This window comes from Macaca nemestrina, chromosome 11 (genome assembly GCF_043159975.1).
Source record: "Macaca nemestrina isolate mMacNem1 chromosome 11, mMacNem.hap1, whole genome shotgun sequence".
Lineage (NCBI taxonomy): Eukaryota > Metazoa > Chordata > Mammalia > Primates > Cercopithecidae > Macaca > Macaca nemestrina.
Genome location: NC_092135.1, coordinates 57,000,815 through 57,021,537, shown reverse-complemented (window position 1 = coordinate 57,021,537; position 20,723 = coordinate 57,000,815). Strand labels below are relative to the sequence as shown.

Below are 20,723 nucleotides of genomic sequence, written 5' to 3'. Positions count from 1 at the left end.
ACGTCATGTAATTTGTGCAATTTTTTTTTTAGATGGCTATTCATATGAAAAGGAAGCAATAGAAAATTGGATCAGCAAAAAGAAACGTACAAGTCCCATGACAAATCTTGTTCTTCCTTCAGCGGTACTAACACCAAATAGGACTCTGAAAATGGCCATCAATAGATGGCTGGAGACACACCAAAAGTAAAATTGTTGATAGTGTATTGTTTATATTTTCCGTGGTCTCATTTGAATGATTTACAGGTAAATATTAATCAGACATTATTATTATTATTATTATTTTTTTTTGAGACGGAGTCTCGCTTTGTAGCCCAGGCTGGAGTGCAGTGGCCGGATCTCAGCTCACTGCAAGCTCTGCCTCCCGGGTTCACGCCATTCTCCTGCCTCAGCCTCCCGAGTAGCTGGGACTACAGGCGCCCGCCACCTCGCCCGGCTAGTTTTTTGTATTTCTTAGTAGAGACGGGGTTTCACCGTGTTATCCAGGATGGTCTCGATCTCCTGACCTCGTGATCCACCCGTCTCGGCCTCCCAAAGTGCTGGGATTACAGGCTTGAGCCACCGCGCCCGGCCAATCAGACATTATTAAAAGCAATACAGGAAAAAGGTAAACTTAAATTTAGTTACCTATAAACATTGTGAATTTTCATTCTTTAAAAACACATGGACTTACTATAAAAGCCTTTTTGTACTAGTGAAAAAAGTCTTCAGCTATGTAGAAATAAAGTTATACTTTAAATTGCAGTGCCCTAATTTTTTTAAATTCCTCTTAATATCATTCCCAACAGTGCCCACATTTATTCTTGTTAGATGTAGGTCATCTCTATAACTGAAGATTGGACTACTCTAGAATAATAGATGTTTACATTCTAGTTAATAGCCATTTATTCAATAACTCTTTGGAGCCCTTTTAAAGAGAATTTGTAGCAAAATGGTTGTAGATTGTTTATAATTAAATTGAGAAAAATCACTTCAGATATTTAAGCAATTTTTTTGGATTTTAAGTTTTCAGGATAATGATTTTCTTATTTTCCAAATAAGGTACAGGTTAGGTGAAATGAATCCTGAATAAGTTGACTTTGCTGAAATATATAAAGTGGCAAACTCTAGCCTCCCTTCAGAATGAAGAATTATTAAAAGTTCTCACATATAATTCTAAGCTGGAGTAACTATACAAAGGCATCTTTACACAATAGCCTGATATGTTCACTCCAGAAAAAAACTTCAGGAAGTGAAGGTGGTGCTAACTTCTTACTTGCCTGTCCAAAGTTGTTACATTTGGAAGCTGTCTGCGGGAAGCTTGTTAGAACTGCACCATCAGTGCAGGCTGGGTCTCTGGGCCTGCACCCTTCTTTGCACTGTTACCCCCAAAACTCACAATGGAGAATTGTTCAAGAATGCTGAAACTTGGAAATAAAAAGGGAAAAGCAATGTAAATATAGGAAAAGGCTGACTACGCATTTTATAAACTCATAGCTAATATGCCGCATGTTCACAGAAAGGCAGCAAGCCTTGCTAACATGGAAATCTCCAAACACCATTTCTTTATAATTCTTTGTAAACATTTTAACTTAGTGTATTACTAAACTTTGTTAACCTTTACGTCATAACTAGGATTCATGATAAATGGTTCTAGAAAACTTTTTTATTCATATGACATGCTTCTCACATTCTTACTATTGAGGACTAGAAAGGCTGGAAGCATGTTCTTGGTATTTTTCTGTTGTATTCTTTTAGAGTCTCAGTCTGTCGCCCAGACTGGAGTGCAATGGTGTGATCTTGGCTCACTACAACCTCCGCCTCCTGGGTTCAAGCAGTTCTCCTGCCTCAGCCTCCCTGGTAGTAGCTGTGATTACAGGTGCGTGCCATGACGCCCAACAACTTTTTGTATTTTTAGTAGAGACAAGGTTTCACCATGTCGGCTAGGCTGGTCTCGAACTCCTGAGCTCATGATCTACCTGTCTCACCCTCCCAAGGTGTTGGGATTACAGGCGTGAGCCACCAGGCCCAGCCGTTTTTCTGTTGTACTGTTTAGGGAAAGTATGCTAATTTCAACAGAACACTTTTTAAACTTGAAAGAACTTACATTGGTCCGACTGTCTCTGTTTTGATAAACAGACTTATTTTCCAATTGAGGTTAGCTGTTTTTTAAATAAAAGTTACTAAAATCATTCAAAGTCATTGCTAGAAAACGCAAAAAGGCATTTTTAAAAGAAGTGTTAAGGTATTTTGCTTTTTTTTTTTTGGAGACGGAGTCTTGCTCTGTTGCCAGGCTGGAGTGCAGTGGCATGATCTCGGCTCACTGCAACCTCTGCCCCCTGGGTTCAAGCGATTCTCTTGCCTCAGCCTCCTGAGTAGCTGGGACTAAAGGCACACACCACCACACCCAGCTAATTTTTGTATTTTTAGTAGAGATGGGATTTCACCATGTTGGCCAGGATGGTGTCTATCTCCTGACCTCATGATCCGCCCACCTTGACCTCCCAAAGGGCTGGGATTACAGGCGTGAGCCACCACGCCCAGCCAGTATTTTGCTTTCTTTTATACTTTACCAGAATAGTTTCTTGTAAAACAAAACTGCTGAAAACTAAGATGCCAATAATTTACCTAACTGATACCCCTCTTTTTGTATAAAGCAAACCAAAGCTGAACAACTCTCTTCCATACAAGCAAACCAAAACCATCAGTAACAGGGGACACGACACAGCCCCCATGCTGTGCACTCCAGACCCCACTGTTAGTTCAGGGCAATGTGGAGCAGCAACACCTACCCACCACCCAGTCCTGTCGGGACTGACCATGAGCTTCCTATGGATGTGTTACCTCTTCCTGGCTGGGCCAAGTACCTCACTTACCTTTACTAAGTATATATCAAAATCATAATGTACAATAACTTACGAGAAGATTCTTATTAGCTCCTTTACAGGAAAAATCATCATCTAATGACAAGAATTATGTATTAGGCGATACTTTCCTTCCCATCCCATTTTTGTTTTTCGCCTTCCATTGAATATAAAGCTCTAAAGGACTGAAACTACTTAGTCTTGCTAGCAATAGCAGTGACTAGATAATAACCTGAGGTATTATGATGTTTAAGATTCCAAGAATGTTATCACAATACAACACAGTTTAATGTTCTCTCTCATATTACTTTGAAAAGTGTAGGCATAAAGACAAACATACTTTTAACTGAAAGATAATACAAATGTGTTAAAGAACAAACTGTCATAACAGTGTTCAGTGTGTTGCCAAAGTGTTTGAGAGTTGCAGTAGTAAAGATGTCCTGCTGCCAGTAAAAACAGGCACCAAGATGTCTTGAAACACATAGGAAGTATATATTGCTTTCCTGCATGCTTGCTTTCTATTTGAGGCAAAAAGACTAATTTGGCCCTTGAGTATTGTGGAATTTCTAGCAGCTGTCACCCTTATTCTGAAATTATAAAACGAAATTAAATATGCATTTTGTAGTGTTAATATAAAATATGCTTTTCACTATTCCCTCTAGGGTAACAAGGATTAAAAGCAACAGAGATAGCTGTCATCAGGCTGTTCTCTACTTATCCACTGACTCATTTAGTGCAGAACACATTCTATTAATAGTCTTTATTCCATATGGAAAAGTACAGTAGTTGTGCAGAAACCAAACTAACAAAAGAGTAAGACTTTCACAAATATTAAAGAAAATAAATAAGCCATAGTAGTTACAGCAAAACTCATGGAAAGCCTATAAAAATGATAAAGCTGTCCATACAAAGTACAATTGTACACACAGGAACAACCATTGAAGAATGACATCAGAGGTTCCTATTTGTACAAAACCATAATGATGTTCACAGGAACTTCATTACAACGATTCATTTTAAAACATTCTGCAAATATATAACTTCCTTCTCCTCAATTTTAGAAAATAAATTTCACATCCCAACATATAAAACAAATACACTCCTACCTCTCTCAAATTAGCATTTTAACATCTTCCAATAAGACACCATTTTCATATAAAAATACCTTTAAACCAAGGTTCATTCCTGTACCTTATCTTTACAAATGAATCAATACATCAGCTTGAACTTAAGTAGCACCTCAAAGGTGTTCAAATAAATGAGATAAAGTGCTGTTACTGGTATACTGTTAACATGCCATAATAATACATCATTCAGTGCAATAACCAGCATGGATGAAGCTTATAGAGAACATGCAAATCATGACTGGGGTTTTCTTTTTTGTTTTTAGATTAACTACATTGAAATAGTTCTATTTACAAGTCTGAATAAAACTGGGCTATTTAATATATACAACATGTGACTATAAAGTACTAATTGTACAACAAAACAAAAGCAACAACCAGTCCTATCTTTAGTATCTGAATTAAATATTGTCCTTAGAGGAGCTTGGAAGGATTGTTCCAGAGCACTATCATTGTTAAAAGCAGTTTGGAAACCAGGTGAGAGCTTTTAAGCGCCACTAAAAATGCTGGTCTTAGCTAAAATTTAGCTTGAATCCACTTGACCACCAATCATGATTCCAAATGGCTTATACTGTTTCCAAATATCAAAAACACCTTCAAGCACAAATATAGGTTCCAAAAAAAGGTGCTATAAAAATATATGAATAAGAACCATAACACAGAAATAAGTGTTTAATCCCTTTATAGAAACTGCTATGAAGGGAACAATACTTAGGTGTTCTCATATTTTGCTTAAAAAAATTGGCTGCGTTTACATTCACACTTATATTTAGCTAGAAATCACTCAGAACTTAATTTTTATGTATATATTAAATGAGATTTGACTCAATGGAACTGTAACTGTAAAATTCCATTGTTTCCAGAATACATCCCTCGGATGTACATCACTTGGGCATGAGTTAAACCTGTCACTCTTTAACAACAGACACATTTATTCTCTAAGTAGGTACTGTGATTTTACCACACAGCAAAGGCAAGGAGGAAAGTGGCAAAAGCCAAACAATTTCGTAACTGAAAGTCATTAGTTAATGTCTTCTGGGCTGTCTCAAAATTTTAAGTTGATATAGTTTTCAATTCTGTTTAGCTTTCTTATTTATGGTGACTTCTAGCTATTAAAGAAGTTTTATCCCGCATTTTAGATATATCAATGGCATCAGATCCACCCCAAAGGAAAAAAAAGGGCTAAAAAATAATTTTTCTGATGAAAAAACTATTTAATTTACCACGAGGATTAAACACACTTTTCCCAATTCCACAAATGGAGCTTTCTTAAGGCTCACACATTTGACTCTATGAATGATCGCTTTGGTTTGGCTGCAGTGAGGTGGCTCCTGTGGGCTTCATTATTGATATGAGGCTGCTGTTTGGAGATACTTTCCTGGTATAGGTGAGACACAGTCTTAGTTATCCTGTTCTCTTGACAGTGGACTGGAATTTGGCACTTGTTTTCTTCTAGCTCCTTCACCTGTGCCCCATTGTGGACACTTGCACTCAGGGTAGAAACGGAACAGGTTTTGGCTTGGTTATTACATCCTCCCGCTTGCACGAGGGCGGGCTTCTCAGTGGCAGCGGACTGCAGGCCAGCTGCAGATGTGTTTGCCAGCAGCCGCTCTGGGGCCGGACAGTGCCAGGCGCGGCTTGGAGGATTGCTCTGCTGTTGGAACCTCGCAGTCTTATCCATGATGCCCATGAATGGCGTGTTGCGGGGTCTGTGCTCCGCTGTACCGCCCTGAACGTGGGTTACAACCTTGTCTTTAATTCGAGTATCTGGTCCTTGGACCTTGAAGCCATCTGAAAAACTGCTGCTCGAAGTCAAACTACTGGTTGAACTTGACATCTTTATGCTGCTGGATGGAGAACCAGAAGAGCCTGAGCTAGTGAGGGAAGTTGGGTGTCTCATGTCGCTGCTGGTCGCCAGCCCACCTTGGTTTGGAGGGGCTGCGTCCACAGGCATGGAGGAATGGGACAGAAGCCTCTCTGTGGTTTTCGTCTTATTTGGTAAAGGGTGCGCAGAGCCACTCTCACCGCGCTGCAGGCGGACATTCTGGCTGGGGCCCAGCCGATCCCCAAAGTGGCCACAACCAGCTCCGGTAGTGAAAGTACCTGTTCCCTCTAAATGCTGGGTTCTGCTCCCAGCAGGTGTGGCAGCGATTCTCCCTGGCATGGGACTCGGAGGAGGGTTCTGAGAAGAGATCTGAACTTTTGTGCTGCCATTTCTCAAGGCCGACTGGCCAGAGCCCAGGTGCTGGCTGGTTTTCACGATCTGGGCCTGCTTGGAGGGCTGCAGGACCAACCCTGGCTGGGCCACAGGCTCTCTCAGGGGCTTGCCGATTCCTGCCCTGCTCTGTGGCGATACCGGCCTTCCTTTGGACTGTAACCCTTCTTGAAGGTTTCGGATGTATGGGGAAGGGACAGATGAGGATGGCTGGGATCTGGGAGTCGGGGAAACAGATTCTTCCTGGGGAGAAGTTTCTTCCTCTTCAGTCTCCTCCGGGTGAAAGTGGTCACTTAAGCCAGGGGTTGGGGCGTCCTCTTCGTTCTCAGAGTCATTGGGTGGAGCTGGTGGCAGGCCCTGCTGTTTTTGCTGTTGACTCCTCTGGAGTTGCTTGCACTCCTCTTCTACACGGGCCAGAAGCCTTTTGATTTCCTGATTGGTGGGACAGAGTTTCACAGCCTCCTGCAGGTCAGCGAGAGCTGCCACGAATTGCCTTCATAGGAAAATGTAAGGTAACATTACAAGTCACACACAAACATGCTCAGAGTGTAACTGTTCATAAAAGAGCTGTGCTCAAAGGAAAGAGAAGTTAGCAAGTGAGTTTTGAACACTACGGTGGTGGCCAGGACCCATTTAACCAGCCCAGAGTTACTCAGCTAAGTGGCAGTGCTAAATTCTAACCTAGATGGGTGTGACTCCACAGCCCTGCTCTCCATAAAGACCACTGGGCCAGGAATAAGGGGAAGCATGAATCAGTGGACACCAGAATCCTTTTAATATTGTTACCATCCCATGGTAACACTGTGCCCACCTCTCATTCAACAGGCTTATATCACTCTTCCCCTCCCCTGAATTTCCTAATGCCCCTAGATGGCAGTTTCCCTGAAATACGACTAAACTAGGTAGGAAGTTCATGTTGCAGTAAGTTCATGTTGCACCTGGGGGGAAGGGTGGGAAGGAATAATTACTGAGATGTCAGGAGAAAATAGAAGTTTACTCATCACTGATAATGTCCACTGCCATGCCTCTTGGAAGTAGGTAGTAATACTAATTCAGTATTTAAAAGGATGAGAGGCACCTGAGCCTCTCTACAGCAAAACCTCCCCAAATTCGACAGACAGGTTTGATCCCATAGGAAAAAAGTCTTCTCTACACACAAAGATAACTATAGACAGTACCTGCTGTTTCTCTTTGCTCTTGCTCTGGCATAAAAGGCTTCATAGGACTTGGGCTTCATTTCGAGAGCCTTGGAAGCAAATTCCTCTGCCATGCCAAAGTCCTGGTGTCAACAAGAAATACAGGAGTCAGAAGCACTGTGGACACACGATTATGGGAAGCCCTTCTAGCTTTGTTAGAAAGGGTAGAAGCGCCCTAAGGCACAGCCAGAGAGGGAGGAAGGGAAAGGTCTGTTTTCTGTTCATTTTTAAAGTGAGGAGATAATGACAGTTGATTAATATCATTAGGAGAATAATCCACTACAGAAAACAGTGGTAGTAACAGTGCCCCAGAAGGCCAGAGGGTGGAACCTCACACCCCAGTGGAGAGGCAGCCTCAGAGAGGAGTGCAGACGCTGCATCCATTCTGGCAGCAGGGCACAGAAGCAGGCAGCTCAACAGACTGGGGCAGGAGGATGCAGTTAAAAAAAAAAAGGTAGGAAGTACAACTGAAACAGATCTACTAGTTACAAATTGACTATGAGTTCCCCACGACTGGTTAGAAACGAGTTACTGGCAAATCCTCTGAGCAAATCTAACAGAAGGCAGGCCCACCACACTAGGCTTGGGTTGGACTCTCGTGAATCTGGGGATGGCAGTGCTGGCAGCATCACTGTTGGGAAGCTGCAGAGGAACAATCTGCATTTGCTTCTCATCACTGAGGCCAAGGAAATGAAACCCAAGTGCATTCCTTCAACATCATGCGAGGAGCGTAGCAGCAGTGACCAAACGATGGTCATGGATAGGAGCTGTTTCCCACATGCCAGGTTCACGTAAATGTGCAAGCAGATTGGACAGGAGGGCCCAGGATTTGGTCTGGAGAAGGGCGGGCCTTCACCGCTGGGGAAGGGCTCTGTTGCTGGAAGACTGGGTTGGAATAAAGGGGCACAGCTTACATTTGTTTTTCTTCGGCATCGAGACAGATTGAGATAGAGGGAAACCCTTAATTCATTGAAGGGTCTCATGTCCTCTCCGAATCCTTCTCGAGGAAACTTCCTTAAGGCATACTGGTACCTCTGGGCTGCCTCTTTCATCTTCCCTTTCTAGGATTCAAAAATCACAAACATTTGTCCTTTTTCAGAGGCTGTAAGATGAATACCCTCCCACACCTGGAACACCCTGGGGAGTTTACTCCCCCCTGCAAACCCATGACAGAACATTGAAAGCATCCAAATAAGTGTCAAGGTGGGAGCTAGTTCACTAACTGGGCTGACGCACGTGGGTTTCACTGTCCTCATACGCACCCGCATCCTGTGGTTACACCGTGAGAAAGAGTCTGTGAACTGCTAGATTGATAACTATCAAACTTAATGTATCAGATTATCTTCTGGTATGTATTTTTGAAAATTATTTCAAGAATGATTTCATATCTAAAGATATTTTAATGCTAAGCATAACAGAAATCAGATGAAAAAACTGATCCTATTCCTAGGACAAGTAGCCTCTTGTAGATGAACCTAGAGAGCTTGCTGCAGAATAATTTTTCTTCTAAGAGGAACTAAAACATGGGATTTAAAAATCAGAACAGCACCACACATCATTTTCAAAGCTAAAAAAATCCATTTGCTCAGTCAGTCCCACTGCACAGCAGGTATAAAGCCTGTTGAAAATGGCTTCGTATTTCCGACATAATTGCCTACCAAAATCCGTATTAAAAGCACTTCAAAGCCACAACAATACACACTCTCAACTCAATTTCAAACTGATTCCAAGCCAGGAACCCTGCTGGGTCATGCTATATTGCCTATTTATTTGTTACTATTAAAAAAAAATGAGAAGGAAAAAATCTACAACATAGCAAGTACAGGTGCCTAACAGTAAAAAGGATGAACATGGTCATAATCTAGTTTCCCCTATAATCTTTTAATTCTGTCTGGTCACAGAGCTTCAAAGAATAGTGACCTATGCAAATGGCCTGCATATCTATCTAAAGCAGGGGTTGGCAAACTATAGCTTGGAGGCCGAGTCTGGCCGACCACCTGTGTTTACAAATAAAGTTTTATTGGGACACAGCTGTGCTCATTCACTCTGTGCTATCTGGGGCTGCTTTTGTGCCCCCACAGCAGCACTGGGGAGTTGTGACAGAGGCCACACGGTCTGCAAAGCCTAAAACATTTACTGTCTGGCCCTTTACAGAAAAAGTTTGCTGACCTCTGACCTAAACTGTTGTCTTATTTTTAAAAAATTTAAAGTGAAGTTTATTGATCTGAAAATCGTATTTCCACTTCCAAGGGAAAATGGAAAAAATTAATTCAGTCTCCTGAGTAACTGAGGTGTTACTTGACTATATTAAGTAAAAATATCTCTAAAACAGGTTTCAAATTCTAGAAATTCATAGATATTAAAAATTAGATAGGAAAGGCTTAGGAGACAGAATGACCCTTTTCTTCTAGAAACATCTGCTGGGTGTTCCTCTCCCACATCTCATGACGGTGCCTCAGCATGGTGTTCTGAACTCAGAACATGAAAGGCTGAGGAACCTCCTCTATGACGTTCAGTTGACCTAGAGGTGACTCGGCTTCACGCATGGCTTCAGACAGTAAGCATCACTACAGCCTCAAGGATTAGCTCAGAAATAATGGTTCTCAGACACAAAGAGAGGTGCTTTCTACCTTTAAGATTCTGCCGGTAAGATATTAAGCCAACAATGTGGGCATGAAGCCAGGTCAGCACCTCTTGGCACTTTTTTTTTTTTCTTTTGAGACTGAGTCTCACTCTGTTGCTGAGGCTGGAGTGCAGTGGTGCGATCTCAGCTCACTGCAACCTCTGCCTCCTGGATTCAAGCAATTCTCCTGCCTCAGCCTCCCGAGTAGCTGGGACTACAGGCACCTGGCTAATTTTTGTATTTTTAGTAGAGATGGGGTTTTGCCATATTGGCCAGGTTGGTCTAGAATTCCTGGCCTCAAGTGATCCGCCCACCTCGGCCTCCCAAAGTGCTGGGGTTACAGGCGTGAGCCACCACACCCAGCCACCTTTTGGCACTTCTATTACATGGATTCTGTGCAGTAGCACAGCTATGGCCATTATATACCCAGTTAAGAGCGTGCTCCGAGGCAGTTTCAATGGAAAAGAAAAGGGCAGCACCACTTACTTTGTACATCACATTTCCTTCCTCCATTAATTTCTGTAAAAGTATAATCAAGATATCAGGTTTGGAAGTGGCCATCGCCCAAGCAGCATTTCCTGCAAAACAAACACGCATTCAGAGGTGCTTCAGAGGCCCCAGGGAAAGGATCCCAATTCCTCCATGGCCCCACAGCTGGAGATCAGCACCAGCAGGAGCCCAGCTGGGAGCAGGACGCTGGCGAGGCTCAGTTGCTAATCCTTTCCACTGACCTGGGCACTCGAATCTGTCCTTGTTATTTTACTGAAAAAAGTAATGAGAAACAAAGGCATCCAAGCAGCGAAGACTCATCCCTCCCTTCCGAGTGGGATGTGAGGGAAACTGATTAAATGAGGCCTCAGCACAACCTCCTCAGTTCCTGCAGCAGCCACCGTGCAGGCATGTGTTCTCAGCATGCAGTCCCTCCACCCTGTCACTGCGCTCTACTCCCAGATGTCATGGCTTCTCTCTCCTACCCTACAGCTCGGCCACCTGCCTGAACTCTCGGGACACTGTGGGAGGAGTGCTGAAGAGCACAGCCCTGGAGCCAGCCTGCCAGGTCCCCATGGCGAGTACCACACAGCAGTCCTAGGGGAAGCCATTTAGCTGCTGGGTGCCTTGGTTTCCTCATCTGTAAAATCATGGGATTGTCACTGAGACTTTCAGGGCTGTGGTAGGGATTAAGGCAGAAGGTGAAACTGCTTGGATAGTTCCTGGCACTGTTCACTGCTTGACAGTACTAGTGAATAGCATTTCCCTCCCAGTGCCCTACCCAGAGCTAATCTTGACCAAGGGCCCCACACATCGAACCAAAATAGGGACCCTCCCCACATCTGGAATGGTGTGTTGTGTCAAAGCCAGCCACGTGGAAAGGGCTTTCCCTACTCAGGGGCCCTTCCATGATCCTCAAGTATCGTCCTAGTTTGTCTCCATGAAATCATACTACTACTACTTCACAGAAACTTGCTGTGGTGGCCACTTCCCCACACAGCTGACTGGCTGCTCTAGAAGAGTGGCTCAGCCTCCGCTGCTGCTCAGAGTCACCTGGAGAGCTTTCAGCAGCACCGCCCGGCCCCACCCCACAGCAAGAGGCTGAGCCAACTACTCTCTGGCATGGTTCCTGGCCACTGATACCACTCCAGACTGTCCTTCAACACCAGTCTCTGCTTTCCACACCCTCTGCCAGAAACACCATGAGCTACTTACACATTGTGTATAATGATGATTAAGTGAGACTGAGAGAGAGATGTGCAAACATCTGACATCTTACTTCCTAACCTGGGAGCAGGTCACTCTCTGTGCTCTCTAGGCTTCTACAATCGGGAGCTCACCCCTCCTCCTGCTCAAGGGAGGCAGTGCTCACTGACCTAATTTGGCTCCCTTTCTGAGTAGCGCCACCACTACGGACGTGTTTCGGCAGCCGATGGCTCTGTCCAAGGGCCGCATCCCACTGTGGTCCACATGCTCGATCACGGCTCCCTTCTCCACCAGGTACAGCACCTGTAGGGACAGCAAAGGCCTGAGCAGCAGCTGGGGGCAGGAGTTCAGGGGTGCACATGGATTTGGCGGGGGGCAGTCTTAGCTTCAGTCTGATTGTAGATGCCTCTGCCTATTAAGGATCCTAGAACAGAAATAAAGTGGACACGAAAGAGAGAAGAGGAGCTGCAATCCCCAGCTAAAACCTTCACTGCTGAAGAGATTTTGCTGTCAGGGATGAGGAAAGCAGGGGACACGCTGCCATAGGTGGGTGTGTGCACACATGCATGATCTGTCATCTCATACCACTCCCCAGGTCACAGAGATGGGACACAGTCACCTTTGCATCTCCAATGAAGTAGGCAGCAGACTTCTGCAATGAGCTCCAACAAATGAGCAGGCCACAGCAGTGGTGACTTTAGAAATACTCAGACCCACACAACCTGAGCACGGCAGACTGTTAAGATTGGCAGCTTGGGACTGGATGGACCTGAGTATAATCCATTTCAAAGATATTTGAAGGAAATTGGGAAAGTAAAGATGGCAAGTTTGATACCACGGTACAAGGACTGATTTGATGTGATAAAACAGCTGTCACTTGAACTAAACCGGAAACAAGAGGAAGAAACACTGTGGTCACTCAAATTTCTCCATTTACTGGAGCCATTTTAGCCTATAACCATTTTTTAGCCTGTGGCTATTTTAGATTTTCATGTGGATCTAAAAAGATATGCTTCCTATCATCCACTCCACTATTCAAAATGACACTAAGTAGAGGGATTATCTATATAAAGAACTAAACCCAACTACAAAAACCAAATAACCTCATCTTTAGAATGGGCAAAGGACTTGAATAGATTTCTACAAAAATGATCAACGAGTGGCCAACGAGCATATGAGAAGATGTTCAACTCATACCCATTACGATGGCTACTATTTAAAAAAAAAAAGAAAAAAAAAAAAGCTACTATAGAAAAAGCACCAAGACCCAGACATGCAGGGCCATGGCTTCCACTGCCAGGTTTGCAAGCACCTGTCTCTCTAGCTAGTCCTTCCACAAGTACTGGCTGGGTGCGATGGCTCATGCCTGTAATCCCAGCAATTTGGGAGGCCGAGGTGGGCGGATCACCTAAGGTCAGGAGTTCAAGATCAGCCTGGCCCACATAGTGAAACCCCATCTCTACTAAAAATACAAAAATAAGCCAGGTGTGGTGGCACAGGCCTGTAATCCCAGCTACTCAGGAAGCTGAGGCAGGAGAATCGCTCAAACCGAGGAGGCGGAGGTTGCAGTGAGTTGAAATTGCATCACAGCACTTCAGCCTGGGTGACAGAGTGGGACTCCATCTAAAAAAAACAAAAAACAAACAAAAAACAAGTATTGGTGATGATGTAGAACAATTCTGGAAACCTTGTGCACTGTGGTATGAATGTACAATGGTGCAGCAGCTGTGGAAAAAACGTAGGGCAGTTCCTCAAAAAATTAAAAATACAATCACTGTAGGAGCCAGAAATTCTGCTTCTGGATATATACCCCAAATAACTAAAAGCAGGGTCTTGAATAAATACTTGGCCACTCATATTCATTGCAGCATTATTCACAATAGCAAAAAACATAGAAGCAACCTAAGTGTGCACTGACAGATGACTGGAAAAACAAGATGTGGTATATACGTACAATGGAGCAATATTCATCCTTAAAAAGGAAGGTAATGCTATTCTAACACATGCTACAACATGGGTGAACCTGGAGGACATTATGCTACGTGAAATAAGCCAGTCACAAAAAGACAAATACTATATGATTCTACTTACATGAGATCTCTAAAGAGGTAAAAAACTCACAGAGACACAAAGTAGAGTGGTGGCTGTGATGGGCTGGGGGAGGTGGAGAGTTGTTTAACAAATACAGTTTCACCTTTGCAAGATGGAAGGTTCTAGATACTGGTTGTACAACAATGTGAATATACTTAAACTACTGAACTCTATATGTTTAGAAATGGTTAAGAGTAAATTTTATGCTATGTGTTTTTGCCACAATATTAAAAAAATGTTAGAATGCTAAGTTCCTTCACTGTTCTCTAATTTTGATAAACTACAGAATGTGGAAAGGTAGCTGAAAAATAAGTGTAGACATGTGAGATTTAGTTGAGTATGTTTTTGAAAACTGACATGAAATAGAGTTTACAAGGTATTGGAAGTTGATACCATTTAACTCTGACAGCGCTGCCTTCTAAAAGCACCAAGGCACAGAGGTGCAGGGCCATGGCTTCCACTGCAGGGTCTGCAAGCACCTGTCTCTCCAACTAGTCCTTCCATTAGATGTATTGAACTACTGGAAACTGGTAACTGTCATGTAGCTGACTATTCCTCTGGCACCTACTGGGTGCCTAGGGCATGCAGCCTGACAAAATCACAGTTTCTGCCCTGAAAGACATTTCAGAGTTCTCAGTTTATTAAGGTTTTATTCCCTCAACCCTTGATTAGACATGGGCATTTGGCAAAGGGATAAAGAGTGTCCAAAGCTTTCCATATTATTTTTAGGCAATGCCATATCACTTTAAAAACAACCAGTATATGTACATGATGAAATACTATGCAGGCTTTAAAAGAAGGAAATCTTACCATTTGCCACAACATGGATGAACCTGAAGGACATTATGGCTAAGTGAAATAAGCCACGCACATAAAGAGAGCATGATCTCATTTATATGTGGAATCTAAACAAGTTGAACTCACAACAGAAGCAGAGAATAGAAAGGTGGTTACCAGAGGCTGGGAGACCGAGGGACCTGGGGAAAGGGTAGGCACTGGTCAAAGGGTACGAAGATTCAGTTAAACAGGAGGAGTAACTTCTGGAGATCTGCATAGCACTGCAACTAGAATTAATAACTTTAAAAAATTATTTTATTTATTTAATTTTATTTTATTTTTGGAGACTGAGTCTCACTCTGTTGCCCAGGCTGGAGTGCAGAGGTACGATCTTGGCTCACTGTAGCCTCCACCTCCCGGGTTCAAGCAATTCTCGTGCCTCACCCTCCCAAGTAGCTGGGATTACAGGCGCCCACCACCACGCTCAGCTAATTTTTTTATTTTTAGTAGAGGTGGGTCGCTTGATCTCGAACTCCTGACCTCAAGTGATCTACCCATCTTGGCCTCCCAAAGTGCCGGGATTACAGGCATGAGCCACTGTGTCCGGTCAATACTGTATTGTTTATTTCAAAACAGCTAAAAGAGATCTTAAATGCTCTCACCAAAAAGAAATAATATTTGGGTGACAGATACATTAATTAGCCTGATTTGATCATTCCACAATGTATACATGTATCAAAACATCACACTGTACCCCATAAATATACACAATCATTTGTCAATTAAAAATAAAACTTTGTCTGGGCATGGTGGCTCATGCCTGTAATCCTACCATTTTCAGAAGCCAAGGTGGGGAGATCACTTGAGCCCAGGTGTTCGAGACCAGCCTGGGTAACATAGTGAAACCCTGTCTCTAAAAATTAGCCAGGTGCGGTGGTGCATGCCTGTATTGCCAGCTACTCAGGGAGCTGAGGTGAGAGGATCTCTTGAGACCAGGAGAGCAAGGCTGCAGTGATCACAGCACTGCACTCCAGTCTGGGCAACAGAGCAAGACTCTGTCTCAAAAATTAATAATAGGCCAGGTGCAGGGGCTCACGCCTGTAATCCCAGCACCTTGGGAGGCCGAGGCAGGTGGATCACGAGGTCAGGAGTTGAAGACCAGCCTGGCCAACATGGTGAAACCCTGTCTCTCCTAAAAATACAGAAATTAGCTGGGCATGGTGGTACGTGCCTGTAATCCCAGCTACTCAGGAGGCTGAGGTAGGAGAACTGCTTGAACCCAGAAGGCAGAGGCTGCAGCAAGCTGAGATTGTGCCACTGCACTCCCACCTGGGCAACAGAGCAAGACTCCATCTCAGAAAAAGAAAATAATAATAATAATAAATTAAAAACAAAACAAAACAACTTTTAAAAAAAGCAACCAGGTAGTCATTAGTCACTTACCATATATAAAAGTACTTTCTAAATGATCTATGCAAAAGTTTTATTTATATGGATGACTGAGAAAATCACGTATGGACATGCATATGCATATTCACGTATATGTCTTTTGTATGTGCTGTTTGTAAGCAGGTATTTTTAAGCTTTTATGAGTTGACTAAAATCCTAAGTCCCGGAATAGATTGCATGTCACAGAATTAAAGAAAAATGAAAGATCCCCGACAAGAGACACACACACACACACACACACACACACACACACACACACACACAACCACACACACACACACACACACACACACACACACACACACACACACACACACACACACACACACACACACACACTCTGACGACCCTGAGACACAATCTCATGCAGGCCCTGGAGTGAGCTGTTCACTTCCTGGGGTTTCTTTCCAATGCAGGTGGAGGTGGGGAACACCTGCTGCTACTCACAGTCTCGGCATCACCATAGAAGGCAGCCAGGTCCAAGGGCGTGCGGCCATTCTTGTCCATCTGGTCTATCGCAGCTCCTTCTTCAACCAGATACTGGACCACTGCCCTGTGACCTTTCAGACAAGCCCAGCTTAATGCTGACAGACCCTCTTTGTCTAGAGAAGAAAGGGCTGCACCTGAAAGGAAAGCCCATTCACAGAACATGAACCTTATGAGATGACAAAGACAGAAAGCAAATAATTGCACACCTGCAGAACACCTGGCCTGAACCGAGTGTCAGTCAAGCACTGTAAAGGGTGACACTGGCCAGATGGGCTGGCAGAATGGTCATCGCTGCTGAAGAGGAATACCAGGCACGTGGCTGTGTTGCCTATTCTCTCTACTGTATATCAGAAAATTTCCGTACAGCCAGGCGCGGTGGCTCACATCTGTAATCCCAGCACTTTGGGAGGCCAAGGATCACGAGGTCAGGAGATTGAGACCATCCTGGCTAACATGGTGAAACCCCGCCTCTACTAAAAATACAAAAAAAATTAGCCAGGCGTGCACCTGTAGTCCCAGCTACTCGGGAGGCTGAGGCAGGAGAATGGCATGAACCCGGGAGGCAGAGCTTGCAGTGAGCCAAGATCACGCCACTGCACTCCAGCCTGGGCAACAGAATGAAACTCCGTCTCAAAAAAAAAAAAAAGAAATAAAGAAAGAAAATTTCCATAACAGAAAACTTAGAATTTGAATCAGAAAGCACTGAATGGGTCTGCTAAAGTTCTCTCTCTGTGTCCGTCCAAAAGAAACCTTTGAGGGCATGACGCTGCTACCTTTTGAAAGGAGGAATTCCACGGTGCTCAAGTGCCCTTCACAAGCAGCCACCATGAGGGGCGTCCGGCCTTGCTTGTCACTTAGGTTCACATCACAGCCGCGTTCCAACAGCAGTCTAACAATCTGGAAGAAGACACTTGAAATTATCATCCTCCTGCTGCCTTTTCAACCACACCTGCTATACCCAGACAGGTTTCTGAACCTTTAAAAGTAGTCAAATGACTTTCTTTCAAAAATCCCTAAGTTGCGTGAACCATGGGGCCTGGAAAATCTTTCCACTATATTCCTTTGAACAGAATCTTTTCCAAAATATATGCTCTTTTCAACATGCTCAATTCATTGCTGTTATCTACTAAATATACACATACCAGACAGAAATGGTAATTTGGGGGAGGAGGGATGCCAATCACAATCTCCAAGGACAAGACAGCCACAGGGGCATGGGAAAATGAAGCACAACTCAGGGGGGCAAGCAGCAGTCACGGGGTCCCCCATGGGCACTGAAGCTAACTAAGTACCTACAGCTGAGTGCAGGGCAGGAGGGGGTCGCAGAAAGAAGCTCGCCCACTACACACCCAAGCCATGGGCTTTCTTAAGATGCAGCACTGGCGGATGGCATGCCCTTTGGGGAAGGCAACTTTTAGCAAAGCACCCTGAGAAGATTCTCAGCCCTAGAAATACACCTTTCAACCAGGCATGGTCATAAGGTTGGGGAGGAAAAAACCTCAGAAAACCAGATGGGTATCTCATCACCACCATCCCAGCAGAAACTGCTTCACCCACAGCTTAGCCCAAGTTTTTCCCCAACACATCACCTGTTACATGGCCGCAGCAATAGGAGGTGACACATTCCCACTGCCTTCTTGCTTGTTATCCACTAACAAATGCTTTCCAAACTTCCCCGTGACTTAGGACACAGCAGAGCCAGGAAAGGATTAGCCAGAGGATCAGGGTGAACCAGTGAGGGTGACAGGGAACAGATGGTACAAACCAAGCTCTTAGGAATGGAAAGAGGAGAAGAATCCTGCCAGGAAGCACTCACAGCTCCTACCAAGGGAGACAGCAGGCATCGGCAGAGATGCGATTCCATGACCAAAACTTTGGTCTAGAACATTCTTCTTTGTAATGGTCATAACATCCTTTGTATCCGTAGTGTATGTGTAACCTGGTGCTAGGTGAGGGGTAGGTATGTGGTCACTGTTTATGAAATGAAGGAACAAGGATCCCCTGGCTCCCTTGAATGAACCACAACAATGGATCATTCATAGTAAAAAACAAAACAAAACAAAAAAACTAAAACTAAAACCCAGCCCGAATCAGTGCTGGACCAGAGGGAAACATTTTCTTTTCCAAAGAGCACAAAAGAACTGCTCTTCTTCCAAGTATGTTGGACAAATGCGTCCCAAAACTACAACACGTATGTTAGAGCAAGTCTCTTGTTACCACGATGAGTCCACCCACTCCACCTCCCTCCACAGCTGAAGGCAGTGGCTGTGTCTCTGACCTGAATAGCTCGGCCTTGAGCAGCCTTGCTCCCCAGCCTATGTGGCCAACTGTGTTATCTTGTCAAACGTGTGGCTCTATCAAGTAATCCCGATGGCACAGAAGCCGAGGATGGGGAACAGACAGGTTCAGGGGAGCTGCATGTGTTCTCAGGGGAGCCAGGCAATAGTGAACTCCATCCTCACTCATTGCTTCTGAAGCATTCAGGGGCCCCCCCGGGTACCTGCCAATGCCCCTGGCGTGCGGCACAAAACAAAGGTGGAACCCCTCTCCTGTTTGTCCGCGACACAGCAGCTCCACGCCCCAGCAGCAGCTCGCAGACCTCCAGCTTCCCTCTTCCTGCGGCAGCAGTCAGGGCTAAAGGAAAGTCACATAGAGGGGAATCTGTTAGCATGTGGTGGAGCACAGATGGCCAGAAATTCTTTGACAGTTCTCTCCCCCAGTGGGAGGTAGGGTCTATATGTCCTCCCCCTTTGAACCTGCGGGGGCTCTGTGACAGCTGTGACCAACAGAACACAGCAGAACAAATTCTGTGTGAGTGTCAAGGCCCAGGTCCTAGGAGATGGGCTGCTTGTACATCCTTGAACACTCTTTCCTGGAGGCCGGATGCCATGCTGAGAGGAAGCCCAAGCAGTCCTGTGGTGAGACCCACAGAGAGAAGAACTGAGGCCTGGGCATGGCTGCCAGTTCCAGATGGGCTCCCAGGAGACAGCCAGCACCAGCCGGCCAGCCACATGCATGTGCCATCTGGAAAGGGATCCACCAGCCTGGGTCAAGCTGCCCCAGCTAAAGCCATGTGAGCAGAGGTGAGCCATCCCCACCATGCCCGGCCCAAACTATAGATTCAGAGGTGGCTAAGTTTTTTTCTGTTTTTCACAGGAAGAGATAACCAGAATACAGTGCAACGCAAACACAGGTTGGAATTATTGTCTAGTTTGGCCTCTTACCCTAAAATCGTAAAATTTCATTCAAAAAGAATAATCACTCAGGCAGTCTAGCATGCATGTCACTCCCCCCTCATTAAAGAATCTCCTTAACACGTCAAGATTCAGGGTTAAGAGAGTCAAGAAAGAAAAGAAGATCCAAACGTAGAGGGCCGGAGTGAACATGCTGGCCCAGAGGCAGTGAGCTGTCGTGGCGGTGCTGCGGGGAGTCAGCTAAGGATGAAAGAATGCTGCGGGAAGTCAGCTAAGGATGAAAGAAAAATGGCACGCAAGGAGAGAGGACAACGAGACCGGGCACTCATGGCACTCTCCCATCAGCCTGGGCCTCCCCGCTCCCCGATTCTTAATTTGGGGGTAATAGGCAGGGGGTATAGTTCGAAGAGTTGCTTCTGCTCATTGCGGGAATCACTGTCTAGAGAGGAGGACGGAGGAGGTGGCAGAAACAACCCCAGGCCAGGATGATCGGCTCTTCAGTGGGACCAGAGGCCAGCAAAGGGCTGAGTGTCGAGGGATGGCTGTTCTTCTGGAGGGAGGGAGGAGATGGAGCGCCGCGCCCTGGCTCTGTTCCCAGCACATGCCTGGGACGACCCTGTTTCTAAATACAGCCTCCAACCTATACATTTCCAGTTTCCAGAATAGGGAAGTGTTCTTAAAAGTCAGTCAGGCAGACAGACCTCTCAGGCTGAAAATGGGGCAACACAGAAACAGGCCTTCAAAAGGTGTGGTCCGCATGCCAGGGAGCCTATGAGGAGCACCCAGCCCCATTAGTAACCAGGCTCACTAACCAGAGACGGATGTGGAACAAGAAAGCTCACACCCTGCTAGCGGAAAGGCGCATGGTGGCTGCTCTGGAAAACAGGCTGACGCTACGAGTAAGTGGAAGATGGGTGTAACCCCCCACCCAGCAACCCACTTGCAGAGATGCACCCTGCAGGCACTCTCAGGGTGCACCAGAAACACAAGCAAAAATGCTCACCGCACCCCGGGCTGCAAGCAATCC

The 20,723-nt window shown here is 44.9% G+C and overlaps 2 protein-coding genes across 21 annotated transcripts in view; one reads left to right on the top strand and one right to left on the bottom strand.

Annotated features, from left to right (window-relative positions):
* Positions 1-20,723, top strand: part of LOC105493195 (WD repeat, sterile alpha motif and U-box domain containing 1) — a 76,895-nt gene that overhangs the window by 49,948 nt on the left and 6,224 nt on the right. For 8 of the 11 annotated variants that reach the window (XM_011760713.3, XM_071072824.1, XM_071072822.1 and 5 more), the window contains one exon: positions 33-7,839. The exons of 1 other annotated variant lie outside the window; for it this stretch is intronic. In XM_011760713.3, the coding sequence (XP_011759015.3) occupies positions 33-190 (158 nt within the window). In that variant the 3' untranslated portion in view covers positions 191-7,839. Of the gene's footprint in view, positions 1-32; positions 7,840-16,429; positions 16,529-20,723 lie in introns of those variants that run through there. 2 more of the 11 variants (XR_011609798.1, XM_071072826.1) reach the window with 2 other exon arrangements.
* LOC105493193 (tetratricopeptide repeat, ankyrin repeat and coiled-coil containing 1) overlaps positions 3,589-20,723 on the bottom strand; it is a 263,922-nt gene continuing 246,787 nt past the window's right edge. For all 10 annotated transcript variants that reach the window (XM_071072815.1, XM_071072818.1, XM_071072811.1 and 7 more), the window contains 8 exons: positions 19,003-19,136; positions 17,276-17,399; positions 16,461-16,636; positions 11,867-11,999; positions 10,488-10,579; positions 8,293-8,439; positions 7,361-7,461; positions 3,589-6,675 (listed from right to left, as the gene is read on the bottom strand). In XM_071072815.1, the coding sequence (XP_070928916.1) occupies positions 5,244-6,675; positions 7,361-7,461; positions 8,293-8,439; positions 10,488-10,579; positions 11,867-11,999; positions 16,461-16,636; positions 17,276-17,399; positions 19,003-19,136 (2,339 nt within the window). In that variant the 3' untranslated portion in view covers positions 3,589-5,243. The remainder of the gene's footprint in view (positions 6,676-7,360; positions 7,462-8,292; positions 8,440-10,487; positions 10,580-11,866; positions 12,000-16,460; positions 16,637-17,275; positions 17,400-19,002; positions 19,137-20,723) is intronic.